Raw genomic sequence first — 18,936 nt, forward strand, 5'->3', positions numbered from 1 at the left:
AGTCAATGAGAAAGAGAGCGAGAATGCCGATCAATCTCTCTCTATCCGAATGCACTCGCACATGGGGAAGCAGCAAAGCACTCTCTTGTGACTCTCATGAGTGTGAGCTTCCTGTTGTGGTTGACAGAGAGAGGCACAAACAGAAAGAGATTGAGAGAGAGAGAGAGTTTCAGTTTCTGCATCTAGTTTGTTAACTGGATTGATTAGCTGAAATACCAGCATCACCTTTCGCAATCGCGGGGTGAACGTCTTTTAGTGATTTTAGAATAATTTCTTTGTGGAAATATATCACTCTTTTCAAGGGAAGACCAGAATAAAGACATAATTTTAGAAAACATTTCATGAGTCTAAATACATCCCAGCAGTTGTATGGTGGTGCACAGCCACACTGCTAAGCAGAGGTTATTACTGGGTGCAGGAGCAGGGAAGTAAAATTTGTCAAATGCAGATAATTTTCTTGTCATTTTTTTATTTCCTTGATTTGTTATGAAGCTGCCTTTACTAATGTTTGGGCTCAGTGCGCCAACTGTTGAAACCACTCTGCTTTGTAATAAACTGTCCACATAATATTGGCTGTACACTTAAATAACTTTTTTCAGATTTGCAGATACAGTGAAACCATTAAGCACTGTTTTTGCTAAGATATTCTGCATATCATTTCATACTTATTCTCAATATTTACAGAGTTGGACTTAGAGCTGCCATTTAAGGAATGAGATATATTTGGATGAAACTGCTGCTGCTGAAAAGCTGATCTAGCTCACTTAATTAGCTTCAGCTGCCATCATCAGTACGCTTTGTCAGTGAAGCAAAGATGGTTTATTTTAATTAGCTTCAGATGCTAGTAGCATCTTATCATATACTGCTCACCTGGTAGAAATGACATTATCTTCATGTAGCTGTACTTTACTTCATTGTTTTAAAGACCACTAACATGGCGATTTAAGTAAAATTCATCCTATTTGCTAAATAGTGATACTACCATCATTACTCAGTAGCTGGTTTAAGTTAGACAGCTCTAAAAATAAACATGACCTTATTATCAGTAGTTAGCAAGCTCAATTGGCCTCAGATGTCAGTATCAATGTTTTAATTTTTGCTACTACATTAGGTTTGAGGTGAAACAGATTGAAATGCCTCCTAAACCAAACTAAATGTAACTTTAACCAAAAAAGCTTAGTTCCTGGTGGTAATTATAGATTGATGCTATGATGCACATTCAGCACTGAATTATGCAGCCTGGATGTGTGTGTTAGAAGGAATGTGTATTTGGGGTGTTGTACTTTGCGTCTGTGTGTGGTTGAAGCCATTTTCAATGTGATGGAGACAGAGAGATGGGTAGGTGAAGAGAGTGGCAGTTAGGAGTTAATAAATAGCCAACATTGTCCTTAGCCCCACTCCTCTATCTGCCTGCCCTCCATCCTTCCATCCCTCTGACATCTCTACTGCTGAAGACAGCTTGTTAGCTGACACCCAGGAGGACACAAAGATACAAATATCCCACCTTGCAAAAACAGAGCATAGTATAAATATAAACAGAGTAGGACTGCAATTAATTGAATTTTGATTTTGATTTCGGGTCTCGACGATCACAAAAACTATGTAATCGAGAAAAAAAACGATTATTCCGTTTTTCAAGCTGTTTTGGCCTGCTTTCTCCGTCGGCGAAACAAGTCGCGTATGTGTGTATGTGTATGGTGGCATTTAAAAATCAGCGTGAGTGAAGAGAGCAGCCACAGAAGTCATCAAAAGATTAGACAAAATTTATTGATCCACAAGGGAAATTCCTTGGTCACAGTAGCTCAGTTACACAAAGACACTCTTGAAAAATATTAAATAATAAAAATGAAAATAGAATGGCATAATAAAGCAGAATATACAACATTTGCATAAGAGTTAAGTTATTACCCTTATTAGCCCCACAATGGGGAAATTCCATTACCACCCAAAGTGCACACACACACAGCAGTGAACACAAACGCTGTGAACACACACCGGAGCAGTGGGCAGCCAGTGCTGCTTTGCCCGTTGCCTTGCTCAAGGGTCTGACCTCAATCGTGGTATTGAAGGTGGGCAGGGCGCTGGCTATTCACTGCGTCCCACCGAACCTGAGACTCGAACCTGCAATTTTCAAATCCGACTCGCTATCCATTAGACCACGATTGTAAATATACACTATATACAAACCTTCATGGTCAACACTACAGAAGAGACTGTGGTGGAGGATGGTGGAGTCATCTGCTGCAAAGGGGGGAGTTATTAAACAGAGGGATGGAGAACAGTATGAATGAAGTCACTGTTCACTGTGAAAAGAAAGAAGTAGAAGCAATTCTGTTGTTTGGGAAGAGTTTGGATTCGAAGAAACGCACGTGGATCAAAAACATATTATCTGCAAGATTTGCTATGCGCTGGTGTTGCCACTGCTTGGTAACACCACAAATCTTTTTAACCATCTTAAATTTACACAGAGACCGACATATGACCAACTAATAAAAAAGAAATGGAAAGAACAACAAACAACCCCCACAACGCCCCTCACTACACACTCATCTATTAAAGACACACTTCACTGCAATGCTGAAGAATATAAAGAGCATGTATAAATAGCAATGTTATTTATAACATGTTTTAAGGAGAAGTCATTGTTTTGTTCAATAAACATATTTCCAAAGTCATTGAGAAATCGTGTAACATAATCGTGATTTCAGTAATGACCAAAATAATTGTGATTATGATTTTTTCCATAATTGAGCAGCACTAAAACAGAGGAGGTTTTAAAGAAAGAGGAAGAGGTAAAAGCAGAAAGAGTAGAGAGTTGAGAGACCTTTGGGGCTGTTTGCTTTCTACTGCAGGTGTCAGTTTTGTCAGTTTGCTTCTGGCTCTCTGCCTTGTGGGGCTGTAAATGATGCTGACTGCCTGTCAGGCTGCTAACGTTCCTTAGCTAACAACTAGAGCTATAACAGTTCATAGTCATGTTTATTTTTGGTACAACAGTAACAATAAGAGAAGCAAAGGCATGAAGATGCATTTTTAAAAACACAATAAGCATTTAAATTTTGGCTCAGACATGACAACATGTACATCCATTGGCTAGCAGCTACCCTGGTTTAGGTAATGGAAAACAAATGATCCACTGTTAGACCTTTCCATGTCCAACTTATGCTTATACGTTGCAATTTGAATTGCGTAGTGTATGAAAGGTGCTATACAAATAAATTTGCCTTTGCCTTTATACATTCACTAATATGTGAGAGTACTAAAACTGGGAGTGCTTTAAACCTAAATAAATATTGCATGAAATACCATTAAACTTTTAAAGTACTAAGAAAAAAGGCCTCTTATGATTCAAAGATTTTGTTCAGTAATCCTACTGAGTCCACTGACCAGACTTTGTCTCGGCTGTCATGTTAGGTGATAGAAGGCAGGGATGGGGTTTGAGGTGATAGGAAACCTAAGCTCCTCCTCCTTATGCATTCCCTCCATCCCACACATCCATCAATCTCCTCTTCATCCCTCCATCCCACACATCCATCAATCTCCTCTTCATCCCTCCATCCCACACATCCATCAATCTCCTCTTCATCCCTCCACCCCCCACATCTCCATGCCTTCTGCTCCTCTGCAATGGCGGTCACTGGGTAACATCTTCACACAGGTGCTGCACACAGTAGGAGGTTTATGTTCTGAACTCACTGACCATAGTGTGACTTAAAACGAAGAAAATAAAATGGAAAACTGAACTAATTCAGCTGTTTTTTTCTGAATAATTTGTTGCTGAAATCATTACGAAATAATGTTTTGTTATTGACCAAATGGATTTAGTTAATGACAGTAATTTTGATATAATAATAATGCAGAATTAGTTACTTACAGTAGATCTGAAATGAGCAGTCAAGTGAAAATTAACCTGCTCAGTTATGTAGAGAAAAGAATATTATCTCGTTTCACCTTTTGGCAGTGAAATGATCATGTATTTTGCTTTTGGTTTGACAATATAAGCAATTTTTGATGAAGTTTTGATGAAAAATGTCCTTCAGTGTTTCCTGCCACTTTACATATTGAATAACAACATTAATATTAACATAATAAATGAAAATAATTCTTTGATGCAACCTTAAATGCTACTTTTGACTTTTCTTAGACAAAAGAATATAAATAATGTTAAAAAATAATAGAAATATAAATAATAAAAATATATTATTTCTTCTCTTTCAAACTAAATATATAGAGCATATAATAAAAATGAACAAATGTTAAACCAACCATCTTTGTTCCATACTATACAAGCTTCATTTCCTTTTTTAACCACGATAGCAACAACAGTAAGAAGATTTATTTTTGATGTTTCACTGCTGTAATCGTGGTACTCTGCAGCACTTTCTTTTCTTGCTCTGCAGTTTTTTGACCTTTTCCAACTATTACATATAATAATATTGAATTTGTGCCTGTGATGCTCTCTGCATTGCACCGGTTCTTTCTTTGTTCACTAGTGTCATTCTAGAGTGACAAACAGCCTTCATGAACAAGACAAGTTAAAAAGAAAAGAGCAGGAAATGTGTGCGACAGGATGAAAGTAAAGGAGGGAGACAGGATGAGAGGAAGTCAAAGGGATGAATGGAGTGATGAATTTGCAGAAAGAGAGGAGAGGAGAGCCAGGGATGGATAAATGAAACAGCGTTCTTTGTTTGCAGCACTTGTGCACAACTTTTCCATCACACTTGCACACAGATACATTCATTTACTCCCTGGCTCCCACATGGTGCCCTTTTTTTTGCTTCTGCATGGATGTGCAGAAATGTCTGGAGTGTGTGTGTGTGTGTGTGTGTGTGTGTGTGTGTGTGTGTGTGTGTGTGTGTGTGTGTGTGTGTGTGTGAGAGAGAGAGAGAGAGAGAGAGTCGTGCAGGGGTATCAAAGCTGGTGTGACTGATGGCTGGGAACAGATGTAGTGACACCAACTATCACATACACAGTGTATTCATCCACGCAGTCATGTGTGTGCAATGGGGACAGAAATATACACACACACACACAGCAAAAAGTCCAGTGTTAAATTAACTCTCAGAGTTGATTTAACACTTTTTCAGAGTTTATATAGCTCCACACTCTTGAATTAAATTAACACTTTAAGAATAGTTAAATATTTAACACTTTGTCAGAGTTTCTTTTTAACTCATAAAAGAGTTAAAATAACACAAAGGGATTCAGAAAAACAACACTGTCCAGAGTTAGGTTTGACTATTTAGGTAGAAATAGTTTAAATGGTGAATGGTCTTATACTTGTATGGCGCTTTTCTACACTCCAGTGTTCTCAAACTGCTTTTTACGCTTTGTCCATTCACCCATTCATTCACGCAATTGCTCACACACTCATACACCACCGGGGGCAGCTTGAAATTTAGTGTCTTGCCCAAGGACACTGCAGCATGTGGAGCAGGGAAGCCAAGGATCAAACCGCCAACTTTCTGGTTCACGGTTGATCTGCTCTACCTCCTAAGCCACAGCTGCCCCCGGGACAATACACAATACAGAATTAAACAACCTAACAAATTGCACTAAATGTTTCCCTTTCTATAATACAATTATAATGTACAAAATATGTATTTTTTTTAACAACAGACATAAGTAACGTGTGAATCACGTTTTCAGTGCATTAGCAAAATTACTCACGTATATAAAATGTCCATTAGCAAATGGCTCTAAACGGTACTTTTCACCAACACACCACAAAAACTGTCTGAATTAAACGGTAAAGATATTTAAATTTGCCCATATAAAGCTGTAGACGTCTGCAGTAGCTAACATAGCTGATCACTTTCAATCAAAATTGCACCATCGTTAAGCCCTTGCATCAAAGGCTTTGAAAAAATATTCTGTTTGTTCAATCGTACATAAATAAGCATTGAAAATAAATATGTAATAATTTTTTTCCACTTACTGTTCAATCTGCAGATCTACACATGGGTAATAGCTGTAATGTACCCAAACGAAAACTAAAATGCGTGGGTGGAGTGTAATTACAGTTGGATTAACACTGACATAATTAACTCTGTCAATTAACTCCAACATTGAGTAACATTTTACTCTAAATGTGAAAATTAAAATTACTCTTTGGGTGTTAAATTCAACACTGAAATTTAAACTCTCCATTGCTGTGTACCATCATGCTCACACCGGGTTTGATCAGATCTGAGGGATTTATAATGATTGATCCAAGAATAGGGGAAATGGTTTATATTTTTATAAACATTTTTAAATGCAATTTTTGGTTTGGTTACTGTTGGAAAAGCTTAATTAGAAATATCATACATTAGTCCACAGTTCCTTTGACTTTTAGTCTTTTGCACTATGAGGTTGATGTGTAGTTTTAAGGGAATGTGAGACAGTTCAGTAATTGGCAATGATCTTGATCTCATGTTATAATTTTTCTGCATTTTTAAGCAAAAATAGCAAGCTTAATTTTTTACGAAATTTGATGGATCCTGCTAATGTGAGTGTGAGGATTAGCCACTTTTTCCAAAGTTGGGTCACATCTGTGGGTTTTGGACCATTGGTCGAATTCAAAACGCTATTTGAAGACATCATGTTTTTTTCGTTCACTATCTCCCTATTTTTGTTTGCTTAGACCCATCTGCATTGGCTCAGTGTTCAACTAATCAACATACACTCATGATCCCTATTGTGCTGGGACAGTTTGTACCCTGAAGTAGGACCTGTAAAATGTTGTTGGCTATGATTGCCCCAGTTCCTGATGGAGGAACTTCCTCCAACAGTTTAAAGCACTATAAAAAAAGAAAACACATAATATAAGCTGGTGGTGCTGCAGAGATTTGAGTTTCAGTCTTTTTTCTTTTTTTCCCACACTTTTGATCATTTGTTCCTCCTTTCCTTTGTTTTTCTTGTCATTTTTACCTCCTTTCTTTCTTCATTCTTGTTCTCTCCCTTTACCCTCTGTCGTTCTCCTTTTAATGTCTTTCCTTCCTTCCTTTCTTCAAAACCAAAACTTGCTGCGTGCTTCATTTATCTACTTTATTTCCTATTCTTTCCTTCCTTCTTGTGTCCACCTTTTCTTCCTACCTCTAACCTCTCTTCGTAATTTCCGCTGCTTTTCTCCCTGTCATTCCCACCTCTCCATCTTTCCTTCCTCCCTCCTCCTTCTCCTCTCTCCTCTTGCAGCCATCTGTTGCCGTTTGTTTCGACCTGCTGTAAAAAGTGCTGCCTGAGCATTCCCATCAGCCAATCACAGCGTCTCAGATGTGTGTATGTGTGTGCATATGTGCATGCGTGTGCTGAAGATGGATGATGCTAATGTAAGAAAAGGGGGGAAAAAAACTAATCTGGGGTTAAGCTTCAAATCTGTATGTGCTGGAGTGTGTGTGTGTGTGTGTGTGTGTGTGTGTGTGTGTGGATGCACCTGCCATGGCCATGTTGCACTTTGTCATGTAATGTAATGATACAAGCAGAGGTCAGTGGAAACACAACATATGTAGCACACATTCGGCCAGTTGTCACCAGTCACTCGCACGCAGAACTCCACTCCTCCTCTCCTCATCCTTTTTCCTTTTCACTTTCATCCCTGCTCCTTTTTTTTCTCTCCAACTTGTTTTGACCTTGTTTTACAAGTACAGCAAATTACCACATTCAAAGATAAATTTAGATAAAGCTTTAATGATTCCTGCTGCACAAACAGGTTGCGAGAACATCTAAATCAATGCTCTAAATAGCTAAATCAGCATGGACGTTTTACGATGGTTGAAATGTCTATAGTCTTCGTTTTAGTGCTGGGTGTGACTAAATGGGTCCAAAGAAGTCAAAATGAAGAATCTGAAATGTTTTACTTTGTAAATATTTCTGCACCAGAATTTTGCCAATTATGATTAGCTTTTTTTTTTAGAGCTGCTTTTGTTTTGACATTTATCATTTGAGAATTTTGACATCTTTATCATTTTACTTACAATTACATATTAGTGTTGACCAATATTAGATGACATAGTTAGCGCCTTTGTTTTTATAATGTTGTTTCTAGAAATTGGTTTGAAACTGATCTGATATCTGTGTGCGTGTGTCTGTTTTAAAAACTCAAGTTCTCCATCTGCTGCAACTTCTCGTTATATTCTTATCTAGATCTCTTTATCTCTCTGTATACCCATTCCCTTTTTCTCATCCATCTTTTAGTTTTTCTTTGAAAAAGGAATGTCAAACACGCTTTCCCACCCTCTCTCTCTCTCTTTCTCACACACACACATACACACACACACACACACACACACACACACACACACACACACACACACACACACACACACACACACACACACACACACACACACACATACACTCTCAAATATACAGCCTCTTTCTTAGCTGAGCTGGAGAAGGAAGTGGCCGGTTCTGGAGACCGTCTTCCTGTGGGGGCTGCCAAACAGGAAACAGTAATTAACGCTCTTCTTCTGCTCTGAGAAGAGCCCCCTTTCTCCTCATTCCTCATGTTCTCCCTTTCTCTCTTCCAAATCACCTTAAAGTTTTGACTTTTCCCCCCAAAAAACTGAAAATCTTATGCATCTCCTCAGTGGTTATGTCAGAAGAAAAACACATGTGTTTTTCTACCTCCAGTCTGTTCTGTTTGCCTCTGTGACTCTCAGCCATGTTAGAGACAGGTGTGATGACTGTTTGTCCCCTCTTGTCCAGTTGATGTTGACCCAAAACTACACTTAAAGATCAGAGGTCACGGCTGACCATCCTTTGCTGTATCACTTCACATCATCTTCTCTGTTTCTACTGTCAGAAACTAAAACAGAACAAAGGATGCAGCTAAGTATGCTATTATGTAACAATACTATTATGAAGTGTAGGAAATGCAGAAATAGTCTGATTTTAAGGTTTCATAAAGGGATGAGGTGAAATTTTGACAACAAAGTTCTTCCAGTCTGTCTTTGAATTTTGTGTATTTTAAATACACACATTTTTTCAGTTGGCTATCCATTTATTTATTTATTACCTCTGTCATTGATAGTCTGGCTATGCAAACTTAAAAACAAATAAATGCATTTCACTAGAGTTAAAGTCTTTAAAATAATAGTAAATAAATAAATTATAAAGAATTTTTTTGCTGTACAAACACAGCAAGTTAAACACACTGTAGTTAAATGCACGGTGAGAAATTAACACCAGCCAGGATTCAGAGCTCCTGTGCAATTCTAATTTAGGTTAACCTTTAACCTTCACACACTAGCCCCCACTGAAAAATCTGCTCCTTTTATGTGTTCTTAGGTGACAAACAAAAAGCTAGGACGAAATAAGGTACAACCTTTCCGGATCTATTGTTCTTGTACAGAACAGAACATAAGTCCACTTGAAGTCCACTTGTTTGCGTTTACCTTTTTTGTTTCTTTTATCTCTTTACAGGCACATGTACTATACATTGTGGTAAAATTAAACTTATGATCTAACTCACTGAAAGTCCTGCTCAGTGAATCATTTGTAGTCACTGGTGATTGATAAAATGTTTCACCTTCTACTCTATAAGCTCTTCATGTTTACTAAGACAAAAACATTAAATTGACAGATATATCAATGGAGTCTGGTGTGACATTAATTCTTAACTCTAACAAATGGGGCAAAATAGTTTGCTTTCTATTTAGTTATGCATACATATCTTGAATTTGTGTAATTTACATCATATTTTAGCGGTCATGGAAAACTCCGCAGAGGAGCTGAGAGAAGTAGAAGAAGCCAATACTGAGATGAATGAGGAACCAGAGGTGAGAGAGAAGAAAATGCACAATAAACCCAAAGGTTTGTACAAGATCCTATACCAAATTGGACATATTTTAGCACCAAAAACTACCCTTAAGTAAAATAATGTCATTAATACTTGCGCCTGCAGGAGGGATTAATGGTATGACAGAGGCGGCAGCGAGTGGAGGAGAGAAGCTACAGAACGGAGACCGAGGAGGAGGTGAAGGAGGCGAAGACGGAGGAGGAATAACTGGAGCTGAAGGTGGAGGAGACCTGTCCTCCATTAATGCCATGATGTCAGCAGTGATGTCAGCAGCAGGGACCATTAATGGTGGTGGAGATGGACAAAGAGGGAGTGGTGTCACCTCAGCTAACTCCTCTGCTGGCCCCTCACCGAGGTGAATACGTGTTTCATGACGATGCAAACTCATCTCACAAATTGCCCTGAACTTACTAAATAGAAAATTAAAAAAATGTTTTCAGATGTGTCTGTGTTTTGAGGCAGTTGTTGGTTTTACAGACATAACAATCCAACACTGTCACTGTTCAGTCACCTTTATTGCTTTGATCAACAAATATTGGTGCATTCAAAGACATTCAGACAACTGAAAATTGTCAACCAAAAAACATTTTATTCACAAGTTGTGATATTTTTTAAAAAGCTAAACTGAAAATATTAGCAGTCAGGGTAATGAAACTTTTTCTTGTGTCAATAAGGTTTCTCCTTGGCAGCAGAGTGTAAAAACCTGAACGTTTGCACACCAGTCCAGTCCAACTTGTGTCAAGGAAAACTAGTAAATTGTCTTCTAAAATAAATACTTTTTGCTCTGGCATTAAATTTTATATAGTATTTATTATCATTTTAAGGTTAGCTGTTGAATTAACCCTGGCACAGCCTGACATCATTGCTGAATATTGTGCACTTTTCCATATAAATAAACACTTGAATTAATATTTTGTATATTCATTGAAGATTAAAATAAGAGATTCTCTCACGTGATCATACCAAATTACCTCATGAACATTATTTATGCTAATTAAAAAATGGTAAATTACCTTTTGTGCCCAATTTCATGTTGGCACACTACATACAAAGCCAGAGTCAATAGCTGGCCAAAAAATGAAAACGACTATTAATAAAACAATAATTATTAAAACTATTCACATAAGTGCCTTTTTTCTTTCTCCTTGATACCTTTAACTGAATATTGACTTCCACCCCAGGCTCAGCTTTCAGAAGGAAACACATCATATTAAACAAGCAGTATGCTCTGAAAACATGTGTGTGCTTGCATGATGTATGCATAAACTGATTTTGGATGACTCTTCTTTTCTGCTTGAAGCCCCTCCCCCAGCAAGTCGCTCACAGCAGCCATGAGAGCCCCACCCAGCCGCAACGCACGACGCAACCAGGTACACAACACAAACACACACTAATCCCGCTCCACGTTTCATACATCACCTGCCAGTCAAACACAGTGGGTTAAGCCTCTGTCCTAGGTGTTCTGTTAGGGAAGATGAGCTATAGGTGGCGCTCTTGTCCTCATCTGTATGGCCATCTTTACCCTATACCGCACATCTTTTTATTCTAAGGAAACCCGACACAGGAGATGCGTCACTTCCTGTGTGGCGAGCAAATGGAGATGTTTTATCAAGTGAATAAATTGATGAATATAAAGGCCCACAGGTTTAAAATCATAATGTTTTCACCTAATATGTGACTGCAGCACATGAACAGGACACACACACAAATACTTCTGCACAATACACATATTAGGCCACACACAAGTATTTGTGTGTGTGTGTCTCTCTTCTTTTTCTCTATTCTCCTTGAGCTCCTTCTAGTTTCCTCTCCTTGTCTCCTCTCCTTGCTTACCTTCTTCTTTAGTTGCCTTTACTTGTTTTCTCATCTCTCTCTTCTCCTCTAGTTTCTGCCTACATCCTCTCCTCATCTCCTCTCGTCTCACTTCTTCTCACACTCTTCATACTTTTGCCTCATCATTATAGTATTTTTCTCATCTCTCCTCTCCCGTCATGCACTGCGGCATTCCTTGCCACATCATCACATCCTGTGGCTGAAACAGGAAAAGGGAAGTGCTGTTTCCCTGGCTGTTTGCACGGAGGATGTGTATGTTATCAGTGGGCAGGAGCAGGGTGAATTCTCTCAGGTCTGCAGTGACTCAGATGGTTTTGCAGCTCGGCACGATGCGTCAGAGTTCAGCTGACTTCAGGTCATCAAGTCAAACTGAGGCCACAACAAACACTTAAACATGACAGTCAGTCATCCATCTATTATGTCTCTCCTTAAAGAATAAATCTGGTGAAATTCTTTGTTTTTAGTCAAGTCAAAGCTCATGAGAAGACCAACGATGTGTTTGTGCGTCTTTTCAGCTCTGTTTATGGCTTTCAGCTCTAAGGTGAATGCTTCCTACTACCTTTAAAACACATGCCAAATGTATAGTTGCCTTTTTTTAAAGAGTAGGTCATCTGTGGGGGACTATTTTCAGCAGCAGCTTAATGCTCAAAAACATTTGTGCATGTTTGTGGCAGTGAAGGAATATGTTATCCAGTGCAACATGTTGGTTCACTGTTTTTAATGATTTTTGGGCAAAGATGGTGCTCTGTGGCACAAACGAATAAGGTAGATCAAGTTTTAGATGCACAATGCGATGCTTTTTAGTTTTAATTTTTTATGCGATTTGTTGAAAATAGGAAACATGGAAACTCACCAGACTTAAAGGCACTATGTTACTTAGATTAAGAAAGTGTGTGACACTATGAAAACTGTTATGATTACTGATTATGCTAAGATGTGCAGCGTTGGCTTTCCTTTTCCCATTATAATTGATGATAAACACTTAAAAGGTCATTTTTATAATAAAGTTAACATATGTGTTTTTCCCCAGGACACCAAAGATGACAGCTCAGCTTGTATCTGTCCACTGTGTGACAAGAGCTGTCAGACACAACATCAGCTCACCATGCACATCAGACAGGTAAAAAAATTACCATGCTGCTACTACTGCATCCACCGCTATGTCAGCAGTGTTGCTGCTTTTCTTGGGAAAGACACATTCAAGGAGCAGAACAGAATATCATTTACCACATTAAATCCTGCATAAACAGCACTAAAAATGACTGATGGGATGTAGAAATGAAATTACAATTATTAAGTAAATCAGGTCAGGACTACTTTTAGCTTACTACTCCTGCTCTTGCTATAAGTTGATGTGTATCTTTCTCTCTGCAGCACAATGCAGACACTGGAGCGACGGATCACTCGTGTAGTATCTGTGGGAAGTGCCTGAGCTCAGCCTCATCACTGGATAGACACATGTTGGTCCACAGCGGAGAGAGACCCTACAAATGTTCCATCTGTGGACAGACCTTCACTACCAATGGAAACATGCACAGGTACTCACACACATAGGTACACACACACACACACACACGCACACACACATACACCATATAACTTCAGGGAGAGGAAATGGACGTTTAACTCTGTCCCAAGTCAACCATGATGGGAGCACAAAACCCAAACTGGTCCTAAGTCATTATGTGAGTGTGTGCATGTGTGTGTGGTTAGGGGGTTACACAGGAAGTGGGACAATGACTTTAAACCATCCACCCCCATCACACACACACACACACACACACTGAACAACGCCCAGTCATTTATCAGTAAAGTACAGCCTCCACCATGAGATTCAACCGTCCCTGTGTGAGTGTTTTTGGGTTTTGAACCTACGTATTAAATAATATCTCACTTGCAGTTGACCTGCTGGTTGTTGTTAACTTCACATTTCACCAGCAGACATATTCACTCACTCATATTCCAAAAATAAGTATGTTTTAAATGCACCTGTTTTTCTGCACATACTTATTTTGCTTCTAAAAAAGTGGCGATGCTTTGATGAGATTGTAATACAAACTGTTGATTGAAACTTTTCTGAATACTGCTTGACATTGCTAGTATGTATAGTAAATAAACAGTTAAAGCATCTTCGTCCTGATGGCACCACTAGAAAATAAAGAATAAAATTATCCTCATCGACTCACTTCTAGTTTTGATATATCCCCTCAAAAGCTGTTGTTTTTGGCTCAAATAGAAACTATTTGAGAACTGATTTAAAAATGTACTTTTGAGAGAATTTAAGCTCCTGTATGTTTGTAGGGGAATAATATTTCTACAACAGCCCAGGGCTGCTAACTTCAAAGCCAGAAATATTCCAGTTGGTCAGGGAGTTTCTGCATATTGAAAAATATAAACCAGGCATCAAATCAAAGGAAAGGAAATGTTTTTATTCTTAATATTTGTTTTTAAAAATGCCCCAGCTCTGGTTTGCACAGAAACCCATTCTAGAAATACTAAAATACAACCCATATCACTCAGTGTGTTAGTAGGTTTAGCCCCCTGCTACTAATTACACGTGTTTATATTTTTGGATGTAATTTTCCTGCTGTTTTTGCAGTCATTGATTTTTGTGAATTCTTGTACAGTATAGAAATGAATTAGCTGACTGGACCTAGCTTGAGAATCCTCCAAACCACAGCCAGGTTTTGTGAGTTTGAAATAATTTTCATGTGCAGTTTAATGTATGTTTACGTCTAAAATACAGCAGCATAGTTTACACAATGGTTGGCTGTAATTATTATGATGTGTGCAGCATGTTAATGTTAGTTTGACATATATTGAAGTTTTGTGCCTTCTCAGAGCCTCCGCTGCTCTTTGAGCCTTCAGTCTCTGTCATAGTGATGGTATGAGGAGATGTGGGCAGGAAGGAATTACTGTAGGCTGAGAGACAGACAGAAAATATCTTAGCTGTCACGGCAATTTTCTCAATCATTTTTCCTATTTGTGTTTGTGCTCATAGTTTCAGTGTTTGGCAATGAGAAGAACTCCTTCATGCAAGTCTGTTAAATAGTTAGAACTTCATGGAAAAGTGTCATAGACCTCAATACTCACAGTATAAAAATAACATCTACATCAGAAAAAAGCATCATGACTTAAAGCAGACAAATGAACAAAAAGGTTCTGATACAAGAACAGAATGGGCAGGAAGAGGCAGGAAACTAACTAAAACTATACTTAAAGTGGCTTTTGTTGATATTTTTATAATAACGTGTAAAGTAAATGTGAAAGGGGTCTCTCGTACACTGACATGCCGTGTTATTTTAAGTTAATACAGAGCAACATTATCATTTATGTGGTGGTGTTTGTGTCCACCTGTTGAGCCTAAGTCCAATATTGTGATATTTTTTGCTCTGTAATTGTCTCTACAAATTCTTGAGGGAAATTCTGACTCTTTACTGAATGCACCGTGTTAGAGCTAAAAATAATTGTAAAACTCTAAAAAGCTGAGGGGTTCGTATCTATTGGAGACTTTTTTAACACACGTTATTATAAAAGTTTTGGCTACCGCTTGCAGTGCATATAAAGACATGACGCACCATCTATTGACAGCAACTCATCAGACTCAAATCCAGTGTTATATCCCACAATGAGTCTTATTACATTTAAATGTGAACATTTGCAAGTAACTAAAGGCTAAAGTTACTGCAACGCAAATACATTTCATTACCTTTTGTTCTCTAGAAAGGCAGTGTCATGACATGTTCTGCCATTAGTCATAAAGAGTTAAGACAGCTGATCTGATAGGTCTGGCAAAGTTTTTGGCTGTGCTTCTTCATCATTTTGAGATTTGGCCCTCATCGTGGTTCCAGGTCCCACCTCGTCTTGTTGCAGCTTTTAACTATTGCTCTAGCAGAAATTTTCACCTCTGTCTCTGTTGAAAGTAAAGCTGAACTCAAGGAATAGCAAGGCCATCGGCTTAGAATCTGGATGCTGATTTCCATCAACACACCCTGGAAATGGTTGCATCATTTTCTCAGAATCTTCTGAGTATTATGAAACAAAAAACTATGACGTACAACCGATGCCCTGCAACTTTTGTAATACTGGTCATTACAGTGATCAAACGGTCAGCAAGCGCACAGAAATGGAGGAGGAAAACAAGAATGTCCAAATTGAGTTTTCTGTCTCTCTCTGCGAGGCCTGATTTTTCATGCTGCTGTAGGAAAATAAAGAGGAGGCCTGTTTGGATGGAGAGTGGAAAGGAGAAGCAGAGGGAGGAGGGAAGGAGAGAGGAAGAATCCATTTTGCAGCAGAGCATCCTTTGAAATGTGAAACATGAGATTTTCCTACTCGACTGTCTTCAAACGGCCAGAGACAAAGAAGGAGGAAGGAGAAAGGCAGAGAGAAACAGAAAAAAGAAAGAGATAAGAGTAGGTGATGAGGGGTAAGAAGAAAAGAAAACAAAAATCCACATTATCTTGTGTGACGATTTCCCATCTCAATTTAGCAAACCCTGAAATGTTGTCAGACAAATTGAATTGTTGAATGAAAAATGGACTCTAAAAAGCTCCTAAACTTCTGATTCATTCGGTGAATGAAGGGAGGAGAGACGCAAAATATGGAAATTTGTAGTATGCAAAGAGGAATCCATTTTGTTTCAGAGCATACCTGAAATGTGAAACTAGTTTTTCTAGTTTTTGTGCAAAGGCCTGTAGGCGTTGTGCATGCTCACTGAGCCAAAGGATACGTTGAAAATCAGACAGAAACAGGGAAAAACTGAGAAGGATGGAGGAGTGATGATGCTTTTTCCATCCCCACATTGATGTTTATCCAAAGTTTAGAAATGGTGCAAAAAAATTAAACAGCTGTGTTGCAGCAGGGCTGGATTAACCCCAGGCTGAAAATGATCATATTCTCTACACTTTAAAATGGTATATTTTACAGTAATTGAGAAATCTTATTTTTTTAAAAAGTGCTTTTGTATAATTGAGTGCAGGTTTTGTGAGATTAAATAGTTAAGAAGAAGTCTTAGATAAAACTACATGTCTAAAATTATTGAACCTCCTGATGTGAGCTGTCCCTCTGCTGTTTATCGTCTTATATTGATAAAAACTTCAAACAAGTGTGAAAACCAACTTCTAAGCCTTTAGTTTTCCATGAGCCAAAAACAGATGAGATGGATAAGAAGAAGTGCAGTGCAGTGCAGATGCATAGAAAGGGTCAGATCCATTTCTTTACAGCAGCAGCAGCAGCAGCAGCACGGGTTGTCGTCTGTCAGCCCACTGTTGGCTCTGTTGTGAGGCCTTTGGGCCTGGTAGCCTATTATGGGCTAAGCTGCGATTGGCTACTGCACATTTGAGAAGAAGCTTCTGTGAGAGGAAAACCTTTAGTTCATCCCCCAGCACACCCGAAATACTTAGTTTTTCTCTGTTTCCTTCTGTCCTCATTTCCAGAGATGATAATAAATACAGGCCTGCATTTAAAGTTAGGCATCCCCTCTGTCCTCATTGACTTTCTGTTCTGTCTTACATTTACCTTTCTTTCCTCCTAAGGGTCGAAACTGAAATGTTAACTTACACTAATACGTGCACAGATACATTAGAGTGAAAGCTGTCTTGAGTTCAGATGACTCTGAGCTGTGAATGACCCAACAGGGACCCCTGTGGTGATGTAGATGTACTGCAGGCCAGCAGAAGTAGAGGAGGAGGGTTCACATGGGGAGCCAACAATGACTGACATTAGTACACTGTGCTCCTGTTTGTACTGCTTCTGTTAGTATTACTAGTGCTACTAATGATTTCTGTAGGTGCTGCCACAGAATAGATTTACAAATTGGAAGCAGTTATTTTGGTTCCTGGAGTAAAAGTGCCATTTTTTTCTAACAGTGACTTACAGCTGAAGCACTTCTTAGGTTTGGATCAGCATGAAATTGTTCTGGTTCCATCATTAAAATATTTTAAATACGTAAATGCGTTTCTGCAAGAAAATGACCAGTCGCCAGGTTTAAACTGATGTTGCCACTAACAGCAAGTGGGGGCTAAATATACTAGTTTTGAGAAACTCAATCTGCAGCTTAAATCCCTTCAGTTTTTAAATTTTGTTCTCACTGGTTGTAGACACTAAACACCAAGCTGAGACTCACTGTTAAACTGTGGGGAGCTGCAGACTTAGGGTGGTTAGGGTGGTAATTCTCTGTATGTTCAACACTATCACCACTGCTCCTTTCAGATTAGCTGTTTTGAACATCCTGTTTTTATGTGCATTTTCAGTTTGTGCCAAAAAAAAACCAGAGTGGAAATACCTGAAACTCTTAAAAAAAAAAAAAAAAAAAAAACCTAAATCGGTAAAACTATTTTTACACTTGGTTAACTTGAAAAAAAAAGAGAAAAAAAAACGCTATATTGTTAAAAAGCAAAGTGGATGCAGACTTAATGAATTTTGAATGTTCAGTGATGGTCATATTGTTTAGTATGTGACATTGAAGGAATAATTTACTGCTACACATATAGTCATTTACCACTGGACCCTTTATGTTGCCAAACAGCAAATAAAAGTTATTAATGGCAAAGTGTAATGCCCTCAGTTTAAGTTTAAATCCATCCATCCATCCATCCATCCATCCATACCCCCTTAGTCCTAACCAGGGTCCCAGGGATCTGCTGGAGCCTATCCCAGCTCTCTTTGGGTGAAAGGCAGGGGTCCACCCTGGACAGGTCCCCAGTCCATCACAGGGCCACATAGAGACAAACAACCTCACACACTCACACTCACTCCTATGGGCAATTTAGAGTCACCAATCAACCTGACATACATGTTTTTGGACTGTGGGAGGAAACCAGAGTACCTGGAGAAAACCCACACAAGCACAGGGAGAACATGCAGACTCCAAAGTTCTAACTCCTTTGAAGAAGTGAAAAATTCTGTGAACATTTATCCTATATTTTTCATATTTTATACATTATTGTACTTCCATTTTTATGGCAGCAGAAAGTATACTGTAAGTACTGTAACTACTACTACTGTGGCTCCTACTACCGCTACATATACTACAAACTGTTGTTGGACATATAAATGGGAGGAACTGCACTGTTTTTTAAATGTAGCTCCTGTGTTTTCTGTATGTGTTTTGGTATGTTGAGCGGAGCAGCTGCAGTCATCACACACACACACACGCGCGCGCGCACACACACACACTTAGAGTAGGGCTGTCTTTCTGCTGACTCTGCATGTATCCTGCTCTCTGATTAGTTGGTTCTAGGGTCACAGTACAGTTTGGATACTTTGCTCTCTGGTTGGCTGTTTTCCTTCCCTCATCTGATTGGTTAATAAACAACTTCCTGTCA

The 18,936-nt window shown here is 38.7% G+C and overlaps 1 protein-coding gene across 3 annotated transcripts in view; it reads left to right on the plus strand.

The window, feature by feature from the left end:
- rreb1a (ras responsive element binding protein 1a) overlaps positions 1-18,936 on the plus strand; it is a 72,066-nt gene that overhangs the window by 30,938 nt on the left and 22,192 nt on the right. For 2 of the 3 annotated variants that reach the window (XM_026329489.1, XM_026329486.1), the window contains 5 exons: positions 9,685-9,792; positions 9,884-10,133; positions 11,079-11,148; positions 12,642-12,731; positions 12,986-13,149. In XM_026329489.1, coding sequence (XP_026185274.1) covers positions 9,690-9,792; positions 9,884-10,133; positions 11,079-11,148; positions 12,642-12,731; positions 12,986-13,149 — 677 coding nt within the window. In that variant the 5' untranslated portion in view covers positions 9,685-9,689. Of the gene's footprint in view, positions 1-8,717; positions 8,813-9,684; positions 9,793-9,883; positions 10,134-11,078; positions 11,149-12,641; positions 12,732-12,985; positions 13,150-18,936 lie in introns of those variants that run through there. The other variant, XM_026329488.1, reaches the window with a different exon arrangement.

The sequence above is a fragment of the Mastacembelus armatus genome, unplaced genomic scaffold (assembly GCF_900324485.2).
Source record: "Mastacembelus armatus unplaced genomic scaffold, fMasArm1.2, whole genome shotgun sequence".
Classification (NCBI taxonomy): domain Eukaryota; kingdom Metazoa; phylum Chordata; class Actinopteri; order Synbranchiformes; family Mastacembelidae; genus Mastacembelus; species Mastacembelus armatus.